The sequence below is a fragment of the Schizosaccharomyces japonicus genome, assembly GCF_000149845.2.
Source record: "Schizosaccharomyces japonicus yFS275 unplaced genomic scaffold supercont5.3, whole genome shotgun sequence".
Taxonomy (NCBI): domain Eukaryota; kingdom Fungi; phylum Ascomycota; class Schizosaccharomycetes; order Schizosaccharomycetales; family Schizosaccharomycetaceae; genus Schizosaccharomyces; species Schizosaccharomyces japonicus.
The window spans coordinates 263649-283632 of record NW_011627862.1 but is presented as its reverse complement, the minus strand read 5'-3'; the positions used below and the strand labels follow the sequence as shown (position 1 = coordinate 283632).

The following is a 19984-nucleotide window of genomic DNA, read 5'->3' as shown; positions in this document are numbered from 1 at the left end:
TTCGGTCGCTCTAACTACGTCATCGCAGCTTCATTCCTATCAACGACATCTAAGCTAACCAATAGTTTTTGCGTGAAATACGCTAAGCGACATCCTCCAATATTATTCGCATTTAAGGTTTAGCACTCTCACGCGAGAAGCCAAGCGAAATCCCTCGACATTCGTGGGTGTTTTTCTATTATCCGTCGCTCTGTGTATTTGCTGGCTTTGCAGGCAAACACATACATTCACCTATTTGTTAAGACAGTTTAGCTTCCTTTTTTGCTTTAAAAACTGTTTCTTATCGCCAGCACTGTCCATTCATTTGCAGCAGCTGGACGCGCAATTATGTAATAATGATGTCATAGCAGTCACAGCGACTCTAGTCTAGCATTCGCAACGAATGAATTCTACCCTCTGCAAACCACTAGATAGACCATTGCATATGCCACGTCCAGGGAGTCGTTTTAAAGAAGTCGATGCTATATATCGCATTTAGTTATCGTTGAAACGAGGCGTTCCATCCTCTATAAAGGAGGTTTGGAGCTGTCCTGGCGTTTTCCTTCAATAACAACAATTTCACCAGAAACTCTTAGGGCAATTGAGTCTCAATTGGTTTTTTAAACACTTCATATTAACTTGGTGACAATACGCGGCCAAAATCGGTATTAAGAGCTTTTAAACACAAACTTTTGTTTCCGAGGGACACGCACGTTTATTTTGACATTCCTGGTCGTTACACTTAGGATCGGTCTCTTTTTTGAGCTATCGGTCACATTATTATTGTATGTATGCATGTTTTGCTTGACGTTAACGATGGTAGATTTTGTATTTCTACTGTATTTACTGGCAATCATTTATACCAGACCCCTGTCGCAATCTTTGAAGCGACAGTGATAAGACTATCATCCCCAAAATCAAGTGTAACTATATTTTTTAGGAAAACAAGCGAAGTTTGTTGCAGATCTTTCACTTCGTCTGAATCTTTATAATCTTGCTGCTGATTTTTCTCTCTTTGCAATTGACCGACGTTAAACCATGGCTACATTAGGGGCAAAGTTGCGCCGAGCGAAAGAGAGCTTCTTTAGCAAAGCTTTTTGGGTTGGTGACTATAATTACCTTGACATGATTGTACCGGCAATTCCCTTTACGAAACGTCGGCCATCGCAACCACCGTTTTTCTCACTCAATGATTCGGTGCCTTTGCTAATGTCGGTCCTGTTAGGTTTTCAGCATGCCTTGGCCATGGTTGGCGGCGTCACAACTCCTCCTCGTATCATTGGATCTGCAGCGAACTTGTCGGAAAAAGATCTGAATTACCTGGTGTCAGCTGGACTGATTGCCAGTGGCATTCTTACATTGATTCAAATTGCTCGCTTTCATATTCCTAAAACGAAGTATTACATCGGAACGGGCATGCTCTCGGTACTTGGTATCTCTTTCACCACTGTGTCAATTGCCCCGAAAGCTTTCCAGCAAATGTACGAAAATGGCATGTGCACAATTAATGAGAACGGTGTAAAAGAACCGTGTCTTGCAGGCTATGGCGCTCTTTTGGGCACTTCCTGTGTGTGTGCACTGCTCGAAGTTGTCTTGTCTTTCCTTCCTCCGCGCATTTTGAAGAAAATGTTTCCAAACATCGTTACCGGCCCAGTTGTGTTGCTCATTGGCGTGTCGTTGGTGAGCACTGGCATGGCAGATTGGGCCGGTGGAAGCGGCTCGTGTACTGGACATCCCACAGAATCGCAAATGCCGGGGTACTCTTTGTGTCCTTATGATACAGCACCACATGCTCTTCCTTGGGGAAGTGCTCAATTTATTGGTCTTGGATTTAGTGTTTTTGCGACGATTATTATTTTGGAACGTTTCGGTTCGCCTCTCATGAAGACTACTTCTGTTGTAATTGGCTTGGTAGTTGGTATGATTATCTCTGCGGCTACAGGCTATTGGGACCGCTCGATCATTGATGCAGCTTCAGTCGTGAATTTTAATTGGGTTCGTACGTTTCCACTCAAGGTTTATGGTCCTTTGGTATTACCGTTGTTGGCTACGTTTATTGTGAATATGATGGAAGCAATTGGCGATATTGGTGCAACGTCTGATGTGTCCATGTTGCCCATTGATGGTCCTGAGTTTGATTCTCGTGTTCAGGGCGGAATTCTGGGTGATGGCCTCGCGTCTATTCTTGCCGGTCTGATGACCATTACGCCTCTCACAACATTCGCTCAAAACAACGGTGTCATCTCTCTGACTCGTTGTGCCAATAGACGTGCGGGTTATGCCTGTGCTGGCTTTTTAATTATCATGGGCTTTTTTGCGAAATTTGCTGCAATCTTTGTTGCCATCCCTTCGCCTGTCTTGGGGGGAATGACAACCTTCTTGTTTTCTTCTGTGTGTGCTTCTGGTCTGCGTATCATCTCCAGCATTAAGTTTACAAGACGGAACAGGTTCATTCTTACGGCTTCTTTGTGTTTGGGATTAGGTGCTACAATGGTACCGTCTTGGTTTACCTACTTCTTCACTTATTCCGGCGACAACAAGTCGTTGCGCGGTTTCCTGGATGCCATAACTCTGGTTATGGAAACTGGTTTTGCATTGTCGGCGGTAGTTTCCATTGTGCTCAACTTAGTTTTACCGGAAGAAGAGAATTCGCCCCTTAATGATCACGGAGAGATTCGTGTAGCTGAAGTGGAAAATGTTGTTGTATTGCCTGATGTTCCTATGAAAACAATTGATTCTTATGACGGTGATTCATCCTTGGAAACGGAAATAAGATCTGATGAGAAGAAGAAGAACGACGTGCTTACTATGGCTAATATGGTGTAAACGTATCACCGCTTGCACCACACTATTCTTGCTTTTGTGCTTGTTCACCTAATACCTTTCATTCCCGAACTTGAAACGTTCTGTTTTTTGTTATATTCCCCCCTCTCCTGCGCTCAGTTATTTGCTGTTTTTCTTTTTCTTAATTAGTTTTCAGTTTACCGATAGTCATTTTTGATTGTTTGATCACATAGTTCTTCGCCATATTAATTTAATAATTGTTCGTATAAAGATAATTGATGTTATTGTTTTTTTGTGTTTGTTGAATCTATAAGGCTATACGAAGGAAAATGAGCACTTAAATAATATGAACGAACGAAGGACAGCAGGCGTTATGTAATTGACGTGAAAAAAGGATTTCGTTTCAAGGGAAGAAGGTCTGTTGGAAGACAGAGGAGGCATCCAGAGTCGTCCTTTTTGGTTTCGAAAATGTCGGATTTGGTTAGTTTCGTTAAGGGACATTAAGCATGTTAAGCGATCCACTGCCAAACCTTTCCAAGGAATGTCTTTGGTTCCTCAGGAGGTTTTTCATTAGCTTCCATTTCATCAATTTCAGCTTTGCCAGTCAAGATGTCAATTTCATGGGCTGGCGTGAAAAAACGAGTGCGTTTAACCAATTGGTATCCGCCGACTAATGCAACAAAGTAGAATACTCCAAAGTAAGACGTTAAAAAGTTTGCAGCGGTGAAATTACCGCGGAAGAAGCAATAGTAACCATTAAATACAATGACCAGGAGAACCCAGAACAAGGAGTAGAAGCTTACCCAAGGTTGAAAGCGAGAGCGGAATGGGAGACTGGCCAATGAAATACTTTGCGCCTTTAAGGCTGCTCGAAAGCGAAGAAAAGCGACAAGAAGGATGGCCCATGCGACAAGACCCGAGAGAGTACTCAGATTCACGAACCAACTAAAAACGGTAGCGCCTCCCTTGGACACATTCATGTAATTCAGCAGTCCAAAGGCTGCACTGACAAGTACAGCGATATAGGGAGTGCCGTAGCGATTGCAACGACGGAAGATTTGGGGAGCCTGTCCCTGTTCAGCAAGCGACATGAGGGTACGCGAGCATGAGTACATGAAAGAATTGCCGGCACTCACGGCGGATACGAGAATAACGGCGTTGATAATGTGTGGGAGCACACGAATTCCAGCATCCTTCATACCAATTACAAAAGGACTAGCAGCTCCTGTACTGCCCATTTTTAAGCGAGGATCTGTGTAGGGAACAAGTACGCCCACAGCGAGAACGCCAAGAACGTAGAAGAAAATGATACGGTAAAAGAAACGTTTTGTCGCCTTCGGAATATTGCGTCGGGGAGATTGTGACTCGCCGGCCGCGACACAAATGAATTCTGGTGAGAGGATAAAGGCGTATGTGGCCATAACGAGCGAGTTGAAGAAGGCACTGAATCTGCCAAGGTCGCCATCAGCCAGGTACGTATTCATTGCACCCGGGTTGCGCCAGTACTGAAAACCGAGAATATGATGATTTGGTGCACCGCCGAGATCAACGACGACAGTTAGAATGAGTAGAGCAACGATGGTTGTCACTTTAATACACGAAAACCAAAACTCAGTTTCACCATACACACGTACTGGAAGAAGATTAATCAGTATCATGAGACATAAAATTATGCTGATCCATATAGCCGGGTTCAGTTCAATCCAGTAGCCGATAACAGTAACGGCGGCCGATACTTCTGCACAATAAACAGTAACATAACCATAGTAGTAATTCCAACCACTTGCAAATCCTGTAGCCGGGTTAATGTACCGAGTTGCAAACAGCTGAATGGCTCCTGGCACAGGCAACCAAGTTGTCATTTCACCGAGAGCCTGTGTAACGCCATAGACGACAGTACTAACAAGGATGTACGCCAGCAGAATCGACAATGGGCCTGCCATTGCCAGTACTTTTCCACTACCAACGAAAAGTCCTGTTCCAATACAACCGCCGAAGGCCATAAACTGGATGTGTCTTGACGACAGACCACGAACAGGACGATCCTGTGATTCCTGTTCATCATACCCAAGTGACTCTACACTGATGCCGAAAGAATCCTCAGAATCATGTTTACTGTCGGGTATTTTTTTTTCGTTCAAGTCTGTAGACTGCTGATCAGTTAGCAGGACCATAATGAAAGAAGGGACGTCGTAAAGAAAGGAATGATGAAGAAGTATTAAGAGAAAGAGGGGGAATTGATGAAGGCTGCAGGAGATTGATAATCAACGGAGACTGATTATGAGATTCGATAGAAGGATTGAAGGGAACGGAAGAAACAAGGGGGAGTCTCGTCAAAGAGAATGCAAGAAGGAAAAGAGGGTATGTATGGTAATGATGTTAGCCTGAGTGAGCGAGTGTGTAGACCCGAATAACTTTGACAATTGCAAGCAATTCCAAATTAATAAAAAAAAAATCAGAAAAAATCAGGAAAAAATCCTGGTACGTTCAATTGAGTCCTAAGAGTCGAAATATATAAACCACGACAGGAAAGCACGTAGAACCGCAGAAATAAAAAATACAAGAAAATGAAATTCCTCCAAAAACAGCTCAAACCAGGAAAAAAAATTAGAGAAACTGTGATTCAGAAACCAATTGCATAGAGAAATGCCGGTATGCTGTTCGTCCGGGCTGATAACGCAATCTTTTTATCAAGAAAAAGCCGAGAGGGAGCCCCGCCGATATATCGAAAAAATAGACAAAACGACCGTGAGGTCTAATTTCTCCCCTCTTAAAAATATTTAATTTCATTTTCCACAATGATAAATAATTGCATTTCCCCTGGTCCACTTCCCACCGGAACACCCGGTCGACCCCTTCTCCATCGTGGCTGCTTCAACCACAGCCAAGGCATTGATGGTGTAGTGGTCGGTGGTGGTGCTACCGTTACTCCTATCTAACCACCAAAACCTCACCACCAAGAAACAACAGTAGCAGGTGGTAGCAGGCAGATAGAGGGCTTACGAAGATGTAGATAGATCAGTGCAGATGACGATGAGTGGGGTGAGTAAGTGCGGAGGTGGACGAGAGAAACAGTGAAAGTCAGTCTTGGAGGATTTCATTGGTTTCTTGTAAATTTCTGGGATTTGTGAGGTTTAGCTTATTTTTGTTTTATTTATTTATTTTTATTTTTATTTTATTTTTTACTTCTTAATTTTTTTTTTCTGTTTCGTTACACTCATTTACCGTCTGTCTCTCTTTCCCTGTAGAAAAATAAAATCCCCAAAAAATAAACAAACAATAATAATTAATTAATTCAAGATCAATTCTCCGATAGACCATATCCCTCATCTGTTTTCTCTCTCTCTCTTACCCTTCACTTCTTTCTCCCTCATGTCTCAATACGTATCAGCTGAAAAATTGAGCTCATTACTGAAATGGCCGAAACTGATTCAGGCTATAAAGGACATTTTCTGTGCTACCATCGAGTGTCCTCCAAGACTCCACTATTCTATTGCTAATGCATCGGATTCGACGGCTCCTCCTGCAGGAACGATGCTCATTATGCCGGCTTGGATCCCGGGAAAGTTCATTGGGGTGAAGCAAGTAAACGTCTTTCCCGGAAACAGTCAACTAGGACTCCCGGGTTTGAGCAGCCAGTACTTACTTAGTGATGGTCTTACAGGAATGCACTTAGTGCAGTTGGACGGTAACGAGTTAACTGGCAGGCGTACGGCTGCTGCGTCTGCTTTGGCTGCTTCGTTTTTGGCTCGTGAGGACGCTTCGTCCTTGCTCATTCTTGGTGCAGGAAAGATTGCCGAGAAGCTTGTTCATGCCTACTTGGCCATCCGACCCATTCGTCGAATCCGAATTTGGAACCATCGTCTCGCTTCGGGTGAACGTCTTACCTTAAAACTTCAAGAGCAGCTGAAGGACCGAGAATTAGACATTGCTTGTGTGCCTGAAGAAAGTCTGGCTCAGGCTGTCGGCGAAGCTGATATTGTGTCTGCGGCAACACTCAGCAATAAGCCTCTGATTCAAGGAAATTGGCTCACCGAAGGGACACATGTTGATCTTGTCGGCGCCTTTACTCCTGCCATGCGTGAAACGGACACTGACTGTATTCGTTTGGCCGAGGTGTTCGTCGACACTCGGACTGGTGCTTTGAGTGAACCAGGCGATCTTTTGACACCCATGAAAGAGGGTGTCTTCAGTGCAAACGACGTACATGCTGACTTGTTTGATTTATGTAGGGGCACTCACCGTGGAAGATCCCAACTCGAAAATGCGGACCAAGCTATCACTCTCTTTAAATCCGTCGGCGACTCTCGTGAAGACCTTGCAGCAGCCATCCTCGCATACAATTCCCTTCAAAACACCGCTGAGTAATGCACTTTACTTAGCATGATATTCATAGATTTATAGACTTTTTGTTAGAAAAGTTCCTTTAAGGAAACACTAAAAATACCCTCAGATGAGAATTCTCTTGATATCAAACAGGACATATTTAAATAAGTATATACCTTTACGAATAGTCTCCTTATTCAATATACCACTCGTCTGTATCAGCTTCCAAACCTCTCTTCCCACTTAGAGATGTAGTTAATATTTACAAAAGAAAAATCTTATTTGCTAGATCAAACAAACTGTTTGAGTGTTATGTATAGAAGTATTTGTTACAAAGAGACGGAATATACAAATGTAGTGCAAAAGAATCAGGAAAAATGTGTGGTATCAAAAGAAACAAACACGTAAAGAACATCAAGTCGTCATCTGTAAGGTTTAATGAACGTTGTCCACAGACTCAGTTGGCGTAGCAATCAAAACAGTGACTGTAGTTGGTCCAGGGTAAGTACTGGTGTAACCTTGAGAGCCATAGATAGTCGTGTATTCTGTGATGGTCGTCATGTAGGGAGTGGGAACATCGACCTCAACGGTACCGGGGACGGTGCCAGAGGGGAAGGCGAGAGTGCTGGTGAAGCCGACAGAGCCAGAGGTGACGGTGAATGTGGTCCAAGAAGGAGTGGGAATGTCAATGAGAACGGTGCCGGCTGCAGTACCAGAGGGAGTGGCTACTGTGGAAGTGAAGCCGACGGAACCAGAGGTGATGGTCTCGGTGACCCAGCTGGGAGTAGGAACGACAACCTCGACGGTGCCAGTGACGGTGCCGGAAGCCAAGTTGAGGGTAGAAGTGAATCCGGTAGAGCCGGAGGTGATGGTCTCAGTGACCCAAGCAGGAGTGGGAACAACAACTTCGACGGTGCCGGTAACAGTGCCGGAGGCAACATTCAAAGTAGAGGTGTAACCGACGTTACCAGAAGTAATAGTTTCAGTGACCCAGCCAGCGGTGGGGACAACGACTTCGACGGTGCCGGTTACGGTGCCAGAGGCAACATTGAGAGTCTTGGTGAATCCAACGCTTCCAGAAGTAATGGTCTCAGTAACCCAGCCAGCGGTGGGGACAACAACCTCGACGGTGCCGGTTACAGTGCCGGAAGCAACATTGAGAGTCTTGGTGAACCCAACGCTTCCAGAAGTAATGGTCTCAGTGACCCAGCCAGCGGTGGGGACAACGACTTCGACGGTGCCGGTTACGGTGCCAGAGGCAACATTGAGAGTCTTGGTGAATCCAACGCTTCCAGAAGTAATGGTCTCAGTAACCCAGCCAGCGGTGGGGACAACAACCTCAACAGTGCCGGTTTCAGTACCAGAGGCAACGTTGAGAGTCTTGGTGAATCCAACGCTTCCAGAAGTAATGGTTTCAGTGACCCAACCAGCGGTAGGAACGACAACTTCAACGGTGCCGGAGACAGTACCGGAAGGCGTAGCCACGGTGGAGACGAATCCAACAGAACCAGAGGTAAGTGTTTCAGTAACCCAGCCAGCGGTGGGAACATCAACGAGTACAGTGCCAAAAGCAGTGCCAGAAGGCATTGCTACTGTGGAAGTGAAACCAACAGAGCCAGAGGTAATGGTCTCGGTGACCCAAACGGGAGTAGGAACGACAACCTCAATGCCGCCAGGGAGCGATCCGGAAGGAATGTTCACAGTCGTAGTGTACTCAATGGAACCAGACGTAGTCGTGATGGTGACCCACATAGGAGTAGGGACAACAACCTCGACGGTACCGGGAACAGAGCCGGAGGGAACATTCAATGTCGTGGTGAAGTCAACGGAGCCAGAAGTAATAGTCTCAGTGGTCCAGACTGAAGAGTATTCGGCGATGGTGACATTGTTTGCGGGAGTGGGTACAACGACCTCAACAGTGCCAGGGACAGATCCAGAAGGTGTGTTCAAAGTAGAAGTGAATCCGACGGAGCCAGAGGTAATAGTCTCGGTAAGCCAAGCAGGAGTGGGTACAACGACCTCAACAGTGCCAGTGACAGATCCAGAAGGTGTGTTCAAAGTAGACGTGAATCCAACGGAGCCAGATGTGATTGTTTCAGTGGTCCAGACGGAGGAGTAAACAGCGCTAGTAACATTGCTTGCGGGAGTGGGAACAACGACCTCAACAGTGCCAGGAACAGATTCAGAGGGAGTGTTCAGAGTAGAGGTGAAGCCAACGGAGCCAGATGTGATTGTCTCGGTAAGCCAAGCAGGAGTGGGTACAACGACCTCAACAGTGCCGGTGACGGAACCAGAGGGAACGTTCAGGGTAGAGGTGAAACCAATGGAGCCAGACGTGATTGTCTCGGTAGTCCAGGCAGATGAGTAGATGGCGCTGGTAACATTGCTTGCGGGAGTAGGTACAACGACCTCAACAGTGCCGGTGACGGAACCAGAGGGAACGTTCAAAGTAGAAGTGAAACCAACAGAGCCAGATGTGATAGTTTCAGTAGTCCAGGCAGAGGAGTAAACGGCACTGGTAACATTGCTTGCAGGAGTGGGAACGACAACTTCAACGGTGCCAGGAACAGATCCAGAGGGAGTGTTCAGAGTGGAAGTGAAACCAACGGAGCCAGAGGTAATAGTCTCAGTGGTCCAAGCAGAGGAGTAGATGGCGCTGGTAACATTGCTTGCAGGAGTGGGAACGACAACCTCAACAGTGCCAGTGACGGAACCGGAGGGAACGTTCAAGGTGGAGGTGAAACCAACGGAGCCAGACGTGATTGTCTCAGTAGTCCAGGCAGATGAGTAGATGGCGCTAGTAACATTGCTTGCGGGAGTAGGTACAACGACCTCAACAGTGCCAGTGACGGAACCGGAGGGAACGTTCAAGGTGGAGGTGAAGCCAACGGAGCCAGATGTGATTGTCTCGGTAGTCCAGGCAGAGGAGTAAACAGCGCTGGTAACATTGCTTGCAGGAGTGGGAACGACAACCTCAACAGTGCCAGTGACGGAACCGGAGGGAACGTTCAAGGTGGAGGTGAAACCAACGGAGCCGGATGTGATTGTCTCAGTAAGCCAAGCAGGAGTGGGAACGACAACCTCTACAGTACCGGGGACAGATCCAGAAGGTGTGTTCAAAGTAGACGTGAATCCAACAGAGCCGGAAGTAATAGTCTCGGTAGTCCAACCGTCAGGAATCACGGACGAGGAAGTCGTGTTCACTAGCGAAGTGGGGACAATGTTTTGGTGAGTGACGGGAACAGATGCACTGCCGGTGACTGTAGCCGTGGAAGTCGTAAGAGAGGTAATTAGCGAGACGGAGGAGACGGTAGTGACGGTAGACACAACAGTGGTTTGAGTTGTTCCGTTACAGGAAAGAGTACTGGTCGTGTAATAAGTAATTGTAACGGGCTTGCACACGGAGCAAGGAACTGTCTTGGTGACAGTCTCAATAACCTCGGAGTTGGTTACAGTCGTGTACCAGGAGGTCAGAGTCTCTGTTTCAATGTTGGCAGAAGGAGCGGGAGCATATGAAGAAGCAGAAGAGGCAGTGGAGACGCCGAAAGAAGATGCATAGCTGGTCACATCAGACGAAAGCTCTGGAAGAGAAGTAACTTCTGGTGGTGCGAGGGAGAAAGTGGTCTCAATGGAGGAGGACACAGTACTCTCTACGTCGGAAGAAAGCGCTGGGAGAGAAGTGACTTCTGGCGGTGCGAGAGAGAAAGTAGTCTCAACGAGAGTCGTCGTTTCAACGGTTTCCGTAGTACCAGAAGGACCCTTAGAAGTGTTCACGATTGTTTCAGTTTTGGTAATCACAACTGCATTTTCAGGAGCGGAAGAACTGGGGGAGTCTGTAGTAGTTGACTCAGTAAGATTAGGAGTAGGCGTGGACTCAATGGCGGATTCAACAGAAGAAGACGAAGGAGCAACAGGAGTAACATCTGAGACACTTGCCCCCGGAACATTTACGGTAGTCGATTCAACAGAGAATGGAGCAGAAGAGGGTGCGGCAAACGAGGGACTGATGGTCGTTGAGACGATGTACTCGGTTGAGCTCTCAGTAATAGTTACGACTGAAACAATTGGAGAGGCTGCACTCGGTGAGAATGTGCTAGGAGCACTGCTTGCATCGTTGGAACTTAAAGCAGGAGACACCACAGGCGTAGTCTCTACAACGACACTGCTACCAGCGTAGGAAGTTGTTGGTTTTACATCTTCCTCCGAAGAAAGACTTGCAACTTCAGTAGTGGTAACAGCGTTAGGCGTATAGTAGAAAGTTTTTGTAGAATGGCAAGAACATGATTCATCAAAGACGGTAGTGACAATGGTCGTCTCAGTAGTGCAGGGGAACGAAGTGGTGACAGTGTCGTATGAGACATATGTTACCGTAGTAGGTACAGTTTGAACGGTTAACACAGACTCAGTCAATGAGGGAGTAGCATAAGCAATGCTAGACGATACATCACCCGACAAAACTTCACCTGAAGGTTGAGCACTACCGTAGGCAGCAGTGTTAGCATTGCCTCCAGCCGTCACAGTTTCGGTAATTTCATGAAGGAAGGTGTAGACACCCGTGGATGTGAGGGTACTACATTGAGTATTTTGTGTTGAGTAAACGCTGGTAACAGTTGGAGCACCACACAGTTCAGAAACTGTTTGGGTAACTGTTTCTGTTACCGTGTCGTGCAATGTTACGGTAGCAGTAGCACACGAAGCGTCGCAACTTACCCCGGCGGGGTTTGCCGAAGCTGTCTCGTTCGTATAGCCAGCGGGGTTGGTTATATTAACCCCGCGGGGGTGAAACGAGGGAAAGGCAGCTGCTGGTGCAGGTGCTGTTGCAGCGAATAAAAGCGATACGAGAGGCAGACGGGTGATAAGCGAATGCAAACCCGAACGCGTCGAACGCGCTGAAGAAGACTTTTGACGAAAAGAATGTCGGGAAGACATTGAATGCGTGGATCAATGCAGGAGCTGAACGATAATGAAGTTCTAGGACAGCCAGATGTTTACCGAAAACACGACTTGGCAATTAGGAACGGAAAAGAGAGTCCGTTTTGGTGTGTCTATGCGGTAGAGGAAATGGAATGCCGTTTCTGGTTGTCAATGGGGACTGACATCCCGTTTATATAGCATTCCAATTTCTGACATCCTCCAAAACGGGAATATCAAAAGAAATTCTGCACAATGGGTCTGAATGGCACCAAAACGCGCAAAAAACGAGCTTCGAGAACACCGGAAACGAGCTTCAGTTCGGTTTGGGAATTAATCTGACACGTGCAGCGAGCAAATCGACCGGTATTAGCGAAGATTAGCCGAATTGGTTAACCGAACAATAGGCATCTAGCCGAATCCAATTGTTCGGTTAAGAGAAACGAGACCCTGTTCATGTAATTGGCTAGGTGTAACGAAAACTCGCTTGCTTTGGCGGGAAATTTCGGAAATCCCTTTGTCGGTATAGTGCGGTTTAGGTTCAAAGGAAGCGAACTTGAAAGAAAGGGTTACAAAGGAAAAGCCTTTTGATTGCTTCTGGTTTTAGATTTGCGCTGGTCGGATCTTAGTGAGCATTTTTAAGTATTAAAGCGCCAATAACAAAAGAGCTGCTGTTCTTCTATTCGATTCCATTGTTCGATTGTTTAAACTGGAATTCGGGAGGTGATGGGTAATGACAAGAAAGATAAAGCGAAACGGAAAAGTAAAAACCCAGAAGTAACATTGCATGAATGGAGCCTAAGTAACCATCGAGAAAATGTCTTTACGCGTGACCCAACTTTCGCGTCATCGCTTGCACGCGTAGCTTCACGTGAAGAAGCGACGACCCCGCGACGCGAAAAAGCGCGTTCGTGTTTTCATAAAGCGCGTTACACTTTGCATTTTTCTACGAAGAAGACGAGCACTACCACCAAGTATTCGCACCACCAAGCTAACACTGCTATTCACAATAGTGAGTGAATTCCTCTATTGCTCGAACACCACCACTCGTTCGAAGCTGCCACTATGCAATGGACACTTCCTCGGTGAATGATCGACCACACAACGCCTGTCGTGTGTGTGGTGGTCTTTTGGATGCCGAAGAAGCAGTAACTGATGTGGGGGATTTCTTCGAGTCAGAGGATGTGTGCAAGAACCTGGCTTGTCAACGAGTGGCCTCGCGTCAGCGCTACGAAGCAAAATTAAGTGCTTTATTCGAGAAATACGGCCAAGACACGTCGGAATATGCAGACGAGATTGACTTGGCTACGGGGGCCATTGTGGTGGATCACGGACATTTGCGGGGGCTGCACCCCCATACTCCCACCGACGAACTCGTGGAATCTGTGGAGGAGCCAGTGGAGGCTGCACAAAGTGGGAGTCGATGCCCCACCGAAGAGGTGGAGCAGGTTAGCATGGGGGGTTCATTGACATATCCCACAGATCCCCCACAAGACGACCCCATCGTGGACAATCCCACCAGCTCCCCACCAGTCTCCCCCGCAGCAGGAACCCCCACAAGAACTTCACCCATTTCCACCACAAAGACCCCCTCCCCACTTTCTCCACTTTCCCCAGTCTCAGACCCCCCATATCCCATTTTGGAGTCCCCCGCACAACCCACACAAACGGCTTCGATTTTTCCCTCCACTCCAACCCCCGCCGCGCCTCCACCTCATACCCCAAGCTCACGCACACGTTCCTCCTTACGGGTACGGATCCGTTTACTCTCACTCGTTACCCCCACCCCACCCAGGTCGTCTCCTCTCACCTCTCCTTTAGTCTCCACCCCCACATCTTCTTCTCCCACTCACATTTCCTCCACTTGCCGCAAACCCTTTTGCTTTAGGTGTCTACGTGAAAAGAAAAAGTCAAAACAAAGTTCCCCCACTGGACTCAACGTGCCCCACTACCCTCCACATTCACCTTTACCAAGAACATCTACCACTCCCAGACATGGACGCTAGTATTTCGGGTATGAAGACGCCAAAAAAAAGTAAACGAGACGCGTTTTAATGCGATCTCTGTTCGTATTTGTGATTATTGTGCTGACAACAGCCTCGAGCAAATTTTTGAACCGCTACTATGCGGCTCAAGACAGTGGACGCGAAAAGTTGCTGGAATTCTACTTTCCAGAGAGTCGTATCACCTGGAACGGTCAGCCTGTCAGTCGCGAAGACTTGACAAAGCTGCTGCAGCCCGTTCCTGCCTCCAGCACGCGCATTGACGACTTTGACTGTCAGTTTGTCGGTACTGACGATTCGACCATTGCTGTCACCGTGTCGGGTTCGGTGAAGTATGCCGGACAAAACGCACGTGGGTTTTCCGACAACTTTCTTTTGCAGCGCAATGGCGACGCGTACTGCGTCGTTAGCCAGAACTTTCGAATTGTGACCGATTAGGCACTTTGTGAGTTTAAAATGGCAGACCGTGTCAGAATGTGCACGTGTTCGAGTCGCAATAGTGCGTCTCTCATTAAGCTTTTCGCGCAAGTGCTCGCTTTATTTCGCGTGGCAACTTTATTTTCTGCCACTGCTTGTGTGGAAAAAAAACACCAGTGACCCACCATATCATCCACCACCAGAATGTCTTTTTCGCGTCTGTTGACAACAAAATTTGGAGCCGTGTCGCGGGCGACACGGCCAGCTTCCGCAGCTCGTATGTTGCGGGTCTCATCGTTTGCGGCCCCTGCTGCTGTTGCTCTTCCTTTTACTCAACGCCGTTTTGCTTCTATGGAAAGTGACAATGGGCTCTTTACCGCTCCAAATGACAAGTTGACACAGATGACTCAAAAGCTTCAAAAGGCTATCGAGCGTGACTCCGAGATGCAGCAGACGCTGTATGACATGACCGCCTTTTTCCAGAAGAAGGGAATTGAGCCTGGTACGATGCCCTCGAAGTCCAAGCTGTTGCGACTCGTACTGGATCCCGAGTTTCGCAAGTACGCTCAAGCTCTGAAAGCGTTTCTTGAAAAGGCCGGCATCCAGACTGATCCCGAGGTTCTCTCTGAGATGATGAAGCAGCTGAAATAAGTAGCCGAAAATTATTTGTAGCTGTAAATAAACGACCGGTGCCTTATATGTCATATGGACCCAGTAAAACTCAACGGTGGGACCCTGTTGGACCCTGGTTCGCATTTGCGAATCGCTTACTGAATTGTGGGGAAATGCCGATCTTTATTGTATGACGTGTGTGGGAGCCGAGAGTCTTCGTTACATCCATCGCTTCTCTCGTCTCGCTTGTTTCTCGCCTTTCTCGCTCGGCTTCTTATCGGCTATTATTCGGCTATAGACTCGTCTCGCTTGTGGTCGCTACTCTCGTTTCTTACTTAGCTTGAATCCCTTGGCGAAGCGACGGTGTAACATAGAGTGCCAGAATGGGAGGTTGGCCGTTTTTGGGCGCGCATGCATGCCTTCTATCGGATGCATAGGGAGTCAATTTCGTAATACTGGGATTCCCGAGAAGCTTTAAATAGCTGGACATTTTCCACACAATAGCCATTGTCTTCAGTCATTTGCATTGTGTATCCATTCACCTAGCGGCTCACAATACCGCTACAAGGCCTATTGTTTGAAACCTTAATTTCAGTCCTCGACGAAACTTAATTCAAAAAGGCTCAAAAAAGACAACATTTTTACTTTCTTTTTCATTCTCCTTCATTATGACTCGTTTCCTCCAACGATCTCTTCTACTGCTCGCGCCTTGGGCCCTTAATCTGTTTCATACAGCAGAAGCACTGTATGTGCCGGCTAAAATAAGCAATGGCACGTGGGTCGCGGCCGACAATAGTACAGCCAATACAGGTGACGTGTCTTCCTCGTTGTGTCCCACGTGGTGTACTGCCCCGCAAACAACTACCGTCTCGGCAACAGTTACCGAAACTGAAACAGTTTCAGTTACCGAGTTGTGTGGGGCTCCACTTGTCTCTTCCTCTACAGTGGTCCCTGTCGTCTCTACTGCACACTTTACTTCTCCTGGTACCTACACCGTTACTGTCTACCCTTCGGGCACTGGATCTGCTGCTGTTCCTGCCGGCAACGCTGGAGGTGAATCTGGTCCCGTTGTTTCTACTGTCACTGTTAACGATAATGTCTACTCTACTGCTGTTTCCTACACCGTCTCCTCCGTCACCTTGACCACTCAAGTTCCCTGCTCCGAGGAGACTACTATTACGTCTGTCGTTTATGAGACCACTTGTGACTGCAGCAAGACACGCTACTACGTCTACACGCCAACTGACTCACCAAATGCTCCCGTCTCAGCTGAATCTGTTCCCACACCTTTGACTGCTACTGCTTCTGGTAATGCCTTGGCTAGCTCCTCAGCATACGTCATCACCGACTCGGCTGAAATAAGCTCTTCCAGAAGCGAGTTTGCTGCCCCGTCTGCCCCTGTCGCTTCCCCAGATTTCCCCACAACATCTGGCTATGACGTTGTTTCTTCTGTTACTGAGACAGTTTTCAGTACTGTAAGCTCAAACAGTATTGTTGAAGGCTCTACGGTTCCTGCGCCAAGCGCTGAGGTATCGACCACAGTCATCACTGGCTCTGTCGAATCTGCTACTTCAGAGCGTATTCTTACTGTTGTCACTGATTCCACAGGTGTCGTTACCGAAACCAAAGTGATTACTGCTAGTGGTTCTCTTGTTTCTACTCCAACTACTGCTAACTCGTCCCCTGTTGAGTCCTCTGCTTCTCCCGCGACTCCTACGGACTCGGGTAACTTGTCAGTCTCTACCGTACCTGGTTCCAGTGTCGTTCCTTCACAACCATTGACTACCTCAGTGTATTCTACTTTGATCACGACCACCGTCCCTGTCTATTCAACTCTTACGACATGTCTGACCACAACCATAACTACTGTCGTTCCTGTTCAGAGCACTATTTACTCTACTATCGACACTGAAACCACAGTCGTCAAGCCTACTACCGTTTACGAATCCACTATTCTTACTCAAACAGTTACCTCAACTAACACTCTGACCGATTACACAACCGGAGTCTTTTACACAACCGTCACCGAGACCATTCCCTGCACAGTGTGTAAAGACACTACGATTACCTACTACGAAACCAGAACCGAATCATGTAACGGAACGACTTACACAACAGTCATTCCCACTACTACCCTTGTTCCTGTCACGGTAACCAGTGCATCTGTTCCCGTCACTCACCAAAACATTGTCCCCACTTCGCTAGTGAACACGACTTCCTCGTCCGTGATTCCTGACGGTTGGACTACTGAGACTATTACTTCCGGCTCTGTTGGATTCACGTCTACTTTGAACACACCTTCTGGATCTGTCCCCGGTACTGTAGAGGTTGTCGTTCCCACTCCTGCCTGGATTACTGAGACAATCACATCCGGCTCCGTTGGTTTCACCTCTACTCTGAACACTCCCTCTGGATCTGTTCCTGGCACTGTTGAAGTTGTTGTACCTACTCCCGCAAGCAATGTTACCAGCGCTGTTTACTCCTCTGCCTGGATTACTGAGACAATCACATCTGGCTCCGTTGGTTTCACTTCTACCTTGAACGTTCCCTCTGGTTCCGTCACCGGCACTGTTGAGGTTGTCGTTCCCACTCCCGCAAGCAATGTTACCAGCGCTGTTTACTCCTCCGCCTGGACTACCGAGACAATCACATCTGGCTCCGTTGGTTTCACTTCTACCTTGAACGTTCCCTCCGGTTCCGTCACTGGCACTGTTGAGGTTGTCGTTCCCACTCCTGCAAGCAATGTTACTAGCGCCATCTACTCATCTGCCTGGACTACTGAGACAATCACGTCTGGCTCCATTGGTTTCACCTCTACCCTGAACGTTCCCTCTGGTTCCGTCACCGGCACTGTTGAGGTCGTTGTTCCCACTCCTGCAAGCAATGTTACCAGCGCTGTTTACTCCTCCGCCTGGACTACCGAGACAATCACATCTGGCTCCGTTGGTTTCACTTCTACCTTGAACGTTCCCTCCGGTTCCGTCACTGGCACTGTTGAGGTTGTCGTTCCCACTCCTGCAAGCAATGTTACCAGCGCTGTTTACTCCTCCGCCTGGACCACTGAAACAATCACATCTGGCTCCGTTGGTTTCACCTCCACCTTGAACGTTCCCTCCGGTTCCGTCACTGGCACTGTTGAGGTCGTTGTACCCACTCCCGCAAACAATGTCACCATCGCCGAATACTCTTCAGTCTGGACCACTGAGACTATTACTTCTGGCTCCGTTGACTTCACCACGACATTGAATGTTCCCTCCGGCTCTGTTCCCGGTACCGTCGAGGTTGTTGTCCCTACTCCTATGTGGGTCACCATCACGACTACGTCTGGTTCCATTGAGTACACTACGACTGTGAACATTCCTTCCGGATCGCTCCCTGGCGGCATTGAGGTTGTCGTTCCTACTCCCGTTTGGGTCACCGAGACCATTACCTCTGGCTCTGTTGGTTTCACTTCCACAGTAGCAATGCCTTCTGGCACTGCTTTTGGCACTGTACTCGTTGATGTTCCCACCGCTGGCTGGGTTACTGAAACACTTACCTCTGGTTCTGTTGGATTCGTCTCCACCGTGGCTACGCCTTCCGGTACTGTCTCCGGCACCGTTGAAGTTGTCGTTCCTACCGCTGGTTGGGTCACTGAAACCATTACTTCTGGAAGCGTTGGATTCACCAAGACTCTCAACGTTGCCTCTGGTACTGAAACCGGCACTGTTGAGGTTGTTGTCCCCACCGCTGGCTGGGTTACTGAGACCATCACCTCTGGCTCTGTTGAATTCACCAAGACTCTCAATGTTGCCTCTGGCACCGTAACCGGCACCGTCGAAGTCGTTGTCCCCACCGCTGGCTGGGTTACTGAGACCATCACCTCTGGCTCTGTTGGATTCACCAAGACTCTCAATGTTGCTTCCGGCACTGTAACCGGCACCGTCGAGGTTGTCGTTCCTACCGCTGGCTGGGTCACTGAGACCATTACTTCTGGAAGCGTTGGATTCACCAAGACTCTCAACGTTGCCTCTGGCACCGTAACCGGCACCGTCGAAGTCGTTGTCCCCACCGCTGGCTGGGTCACTGAAACTATTACTTCTGGTAACGTCGGTTACACTTCTACTTTGAATGTTGCCTCCGGCACTGTTACCGGCACCGTCGAAGTTGTTGTTCCCACTCCTGCTTGGGTCACTGAGACCATCACCTCCGGCTCTACCGGATTCACTTCTACCCTCAACTTGGCCTCCGGCACCGTCACCGGCACCGTCGAGGTTGTTGTTCCTACTCCCAGCTGGGTCACCGAGACCATCACCTCTGGTTCTGTCGGCTTCACTTCCACAGTAGCCACTCCCTCTGGCACTGCAGCCGGCACCGTTCTCATTGACATTCCCACTCCTTCTTGGACCACATTCACCGTCACCTCTGGCTCTGTCGGCTTCACCAGCACTCTCGCCTTCCCCTCTGGCACCGTCCCCGGTACCGTTGAGGTCGATGTTCCTGTGGCTACCTGTACCAATATCTGTACCGCTTCAAACACCTTCCGTGTTCGTGTCAACGGTGATTCATCCTCTCCTGCGTACATGTACTTGAATTCAAAGAACTACGCTATGTCTGGATCCACCGTTCCCGAAGGCTCCATCGATACCTTCACATATGACTCTTCCGACAATCGTATCAAAACTTGCTGCGGTGTGCTTCCCATTTACCAAGTGCAACACACTGACGACAATGCCCATTCTTTCAACATCGACATGAATGCGAACGGAGACTTCACATTCCATGAGAAGTCTGTGAGCACACCTTTTGTTTTGTCCACATTGAGTGACAACAGAATTGGTTTCTCTTCCGATATGTCTAAGTTCAGTCCTCAATATGACTTTGCGGACGAGTCTTTGAGAGCTGTAAACATCACACTTTCTGCCGTGTTTAACTAGTGAGATTCCGTTCTTTGGCTTTGTTTTGATGTCTTC

At 47.9% G+C, this 19984-nt stretch overlaps 7 protein-coding genes across 7 annotated transcripts; 5 read left to right on the top strand and 2 right to left on the bottom strand.

Annotated features, from left to right (window-relative positions):
• The first annotated feature begins 418 nt into the window (after nucleotides 1-418).
• On the top strand, nucleotides 419-3067 carry SJAG_04717 (membrane transporter). Its single transcript, XM_002175764.2, has 2 exons — nucleotides 419-764; nucleotides 803-3067. Exon 2 carries the CDS (start codon nucleotides 1018-1020, stop codon nucleotides 2803-2805), a length of 1788 nt encoding a protein of 595 aa, XP_002175800.1. The 5' UTR covers nucleotides 419-764; nucleotides 803-1017; the 3' UTR covers nucleotides 2806-3067.
• SJAG_04718 (proline specific permease) lies at nucleotides 2967-5660 on the bottom strand. The gene has a single exon (XM_002175765.2). The coding sequence runs from the start codon at nucleotides 4935-4937 to the stop codon at nucleotides 3273-3275; it is 1665 nt and encodes a 554-aa protein (XP_002175801.1). The 5' UTR covers nucleotides 4938-5660; the 3' UTR covers nucleotides 2967-3272.
• Nucleotides 5661-6009: 349 nt separating this feature from the next.
• SJAG_04719 (ornithine cyclodeaminase family protein) lies at nucleotides 6010-7330 on the top strand. The gene has a single exon (XM_002175766.2). The coding sequence runs from the start codon at nucleotides 6136-6138 to the stop codon at nucleotides 7129-7131; it is 996 nt and encodes a 331-aa protein (XP_002175802.1). The 5' UTR covers nucleotides 6010-6135; the 3' UTR covers nucleotides 7132-7330.
• Nucleotides 7331-7524: 194 nt separating this feature from the next.
• SJAG_04720 (cell agglutination protein mam3) lies at nucleotides 7525-12018 on the bottom strand (the record flags this gene model as incomplete). Its single annotated transcript, XM_002175767.2, has 1 exon — nucleotides 7525-12018. The coding sequence occupies one exon, from the start codon at nucleotides 12016-12018 to the stop codon at nucleotides 7525-7527; it is 4494 nt and encodes a 1497-aa protein (XP_002175803.2).
• Nucleotides 12019-13070: 1052 nt separating this feature from the next.
• On the top strand, nucleotides 13071-14441 carry SJAG_04721 (mRNA export receptor Nxt1; the record flags this gene model as incomplete). The annotated part of the gene is made up of 3 exons (XM_002175768.1): nucleotides 13071-13751; nucleotides 13822-14014; nucleotides 14098-14441. 3 exons carry the CDS (start codon nucleotides 13071-13073, stop codon nucleotides 14439-14441), a joined length of 1218 nt encoding a protein of 405 aa, XP_002175804.1.
• Nucleotides 14442-14624: 183 nt separating this feature from the next.
• SJAG_04722 (fungal protein) lies at nucleotides 14625-15071 on the top strand (the record flags this gene model as incomplete). Its single annotated transcript, XM_002175769.1, has 1 exon — nucleotides 14625-15071. The coding sequence occupies one exon, from the start codon at nucleotides 14625-14627 to the stop codon at nucleotides 15069-15071; it is 447 nt and encodes a 148-aa protein (XP_002175805.1).
• A 629-nt stretch (nucleotides 15072-15700) lies between these two features.
• On the top strand, nucleotides 15701-19948 carry SJAG_04723 (cell agglutination protein mam3; the record flags this gene model as incomplete). Its single annotated transcript, XM_002175770.2, has 2 exons — nucleotides 15701-17611; nucleotides 17750-19948. The coding sequence occupies 2 exons, from the start codon at nucleotides 15701-15703 to the stop codon at nucleotides 19946-19948; spliced, it is 4110 nt and encodes a 1369-aa protein (XP_002175806.2).
• Between the last annotated feature and the right edge of the window lie 36 nt (nucleotides 19949-19984).

Bases quoted from the DNA above. Each gene is read 5' to 3' on its own strand.
- SJAG_04717 (XM_002175764.2), top strand. From the start codon at position 1,018: ATGGCTACATTAGGGGCAAAGTTGCGCCGAGCGAAAGAGAGCTTCTTT.
- SJAG_04718 (XM_002175765.2), bottom strand. From the start codon at position 4,937: ATGGTCCTGCTAACTGATCAGCAGTCTACAGACTTGAACGAAAAAAAA.
- SJAG_04719 (XM_002175766.2), top strand. From the start codon at position 6,136: ATGTCTCAATACGTATCAGCTGAAAAATTGAGCTCATTACTGAAATGG.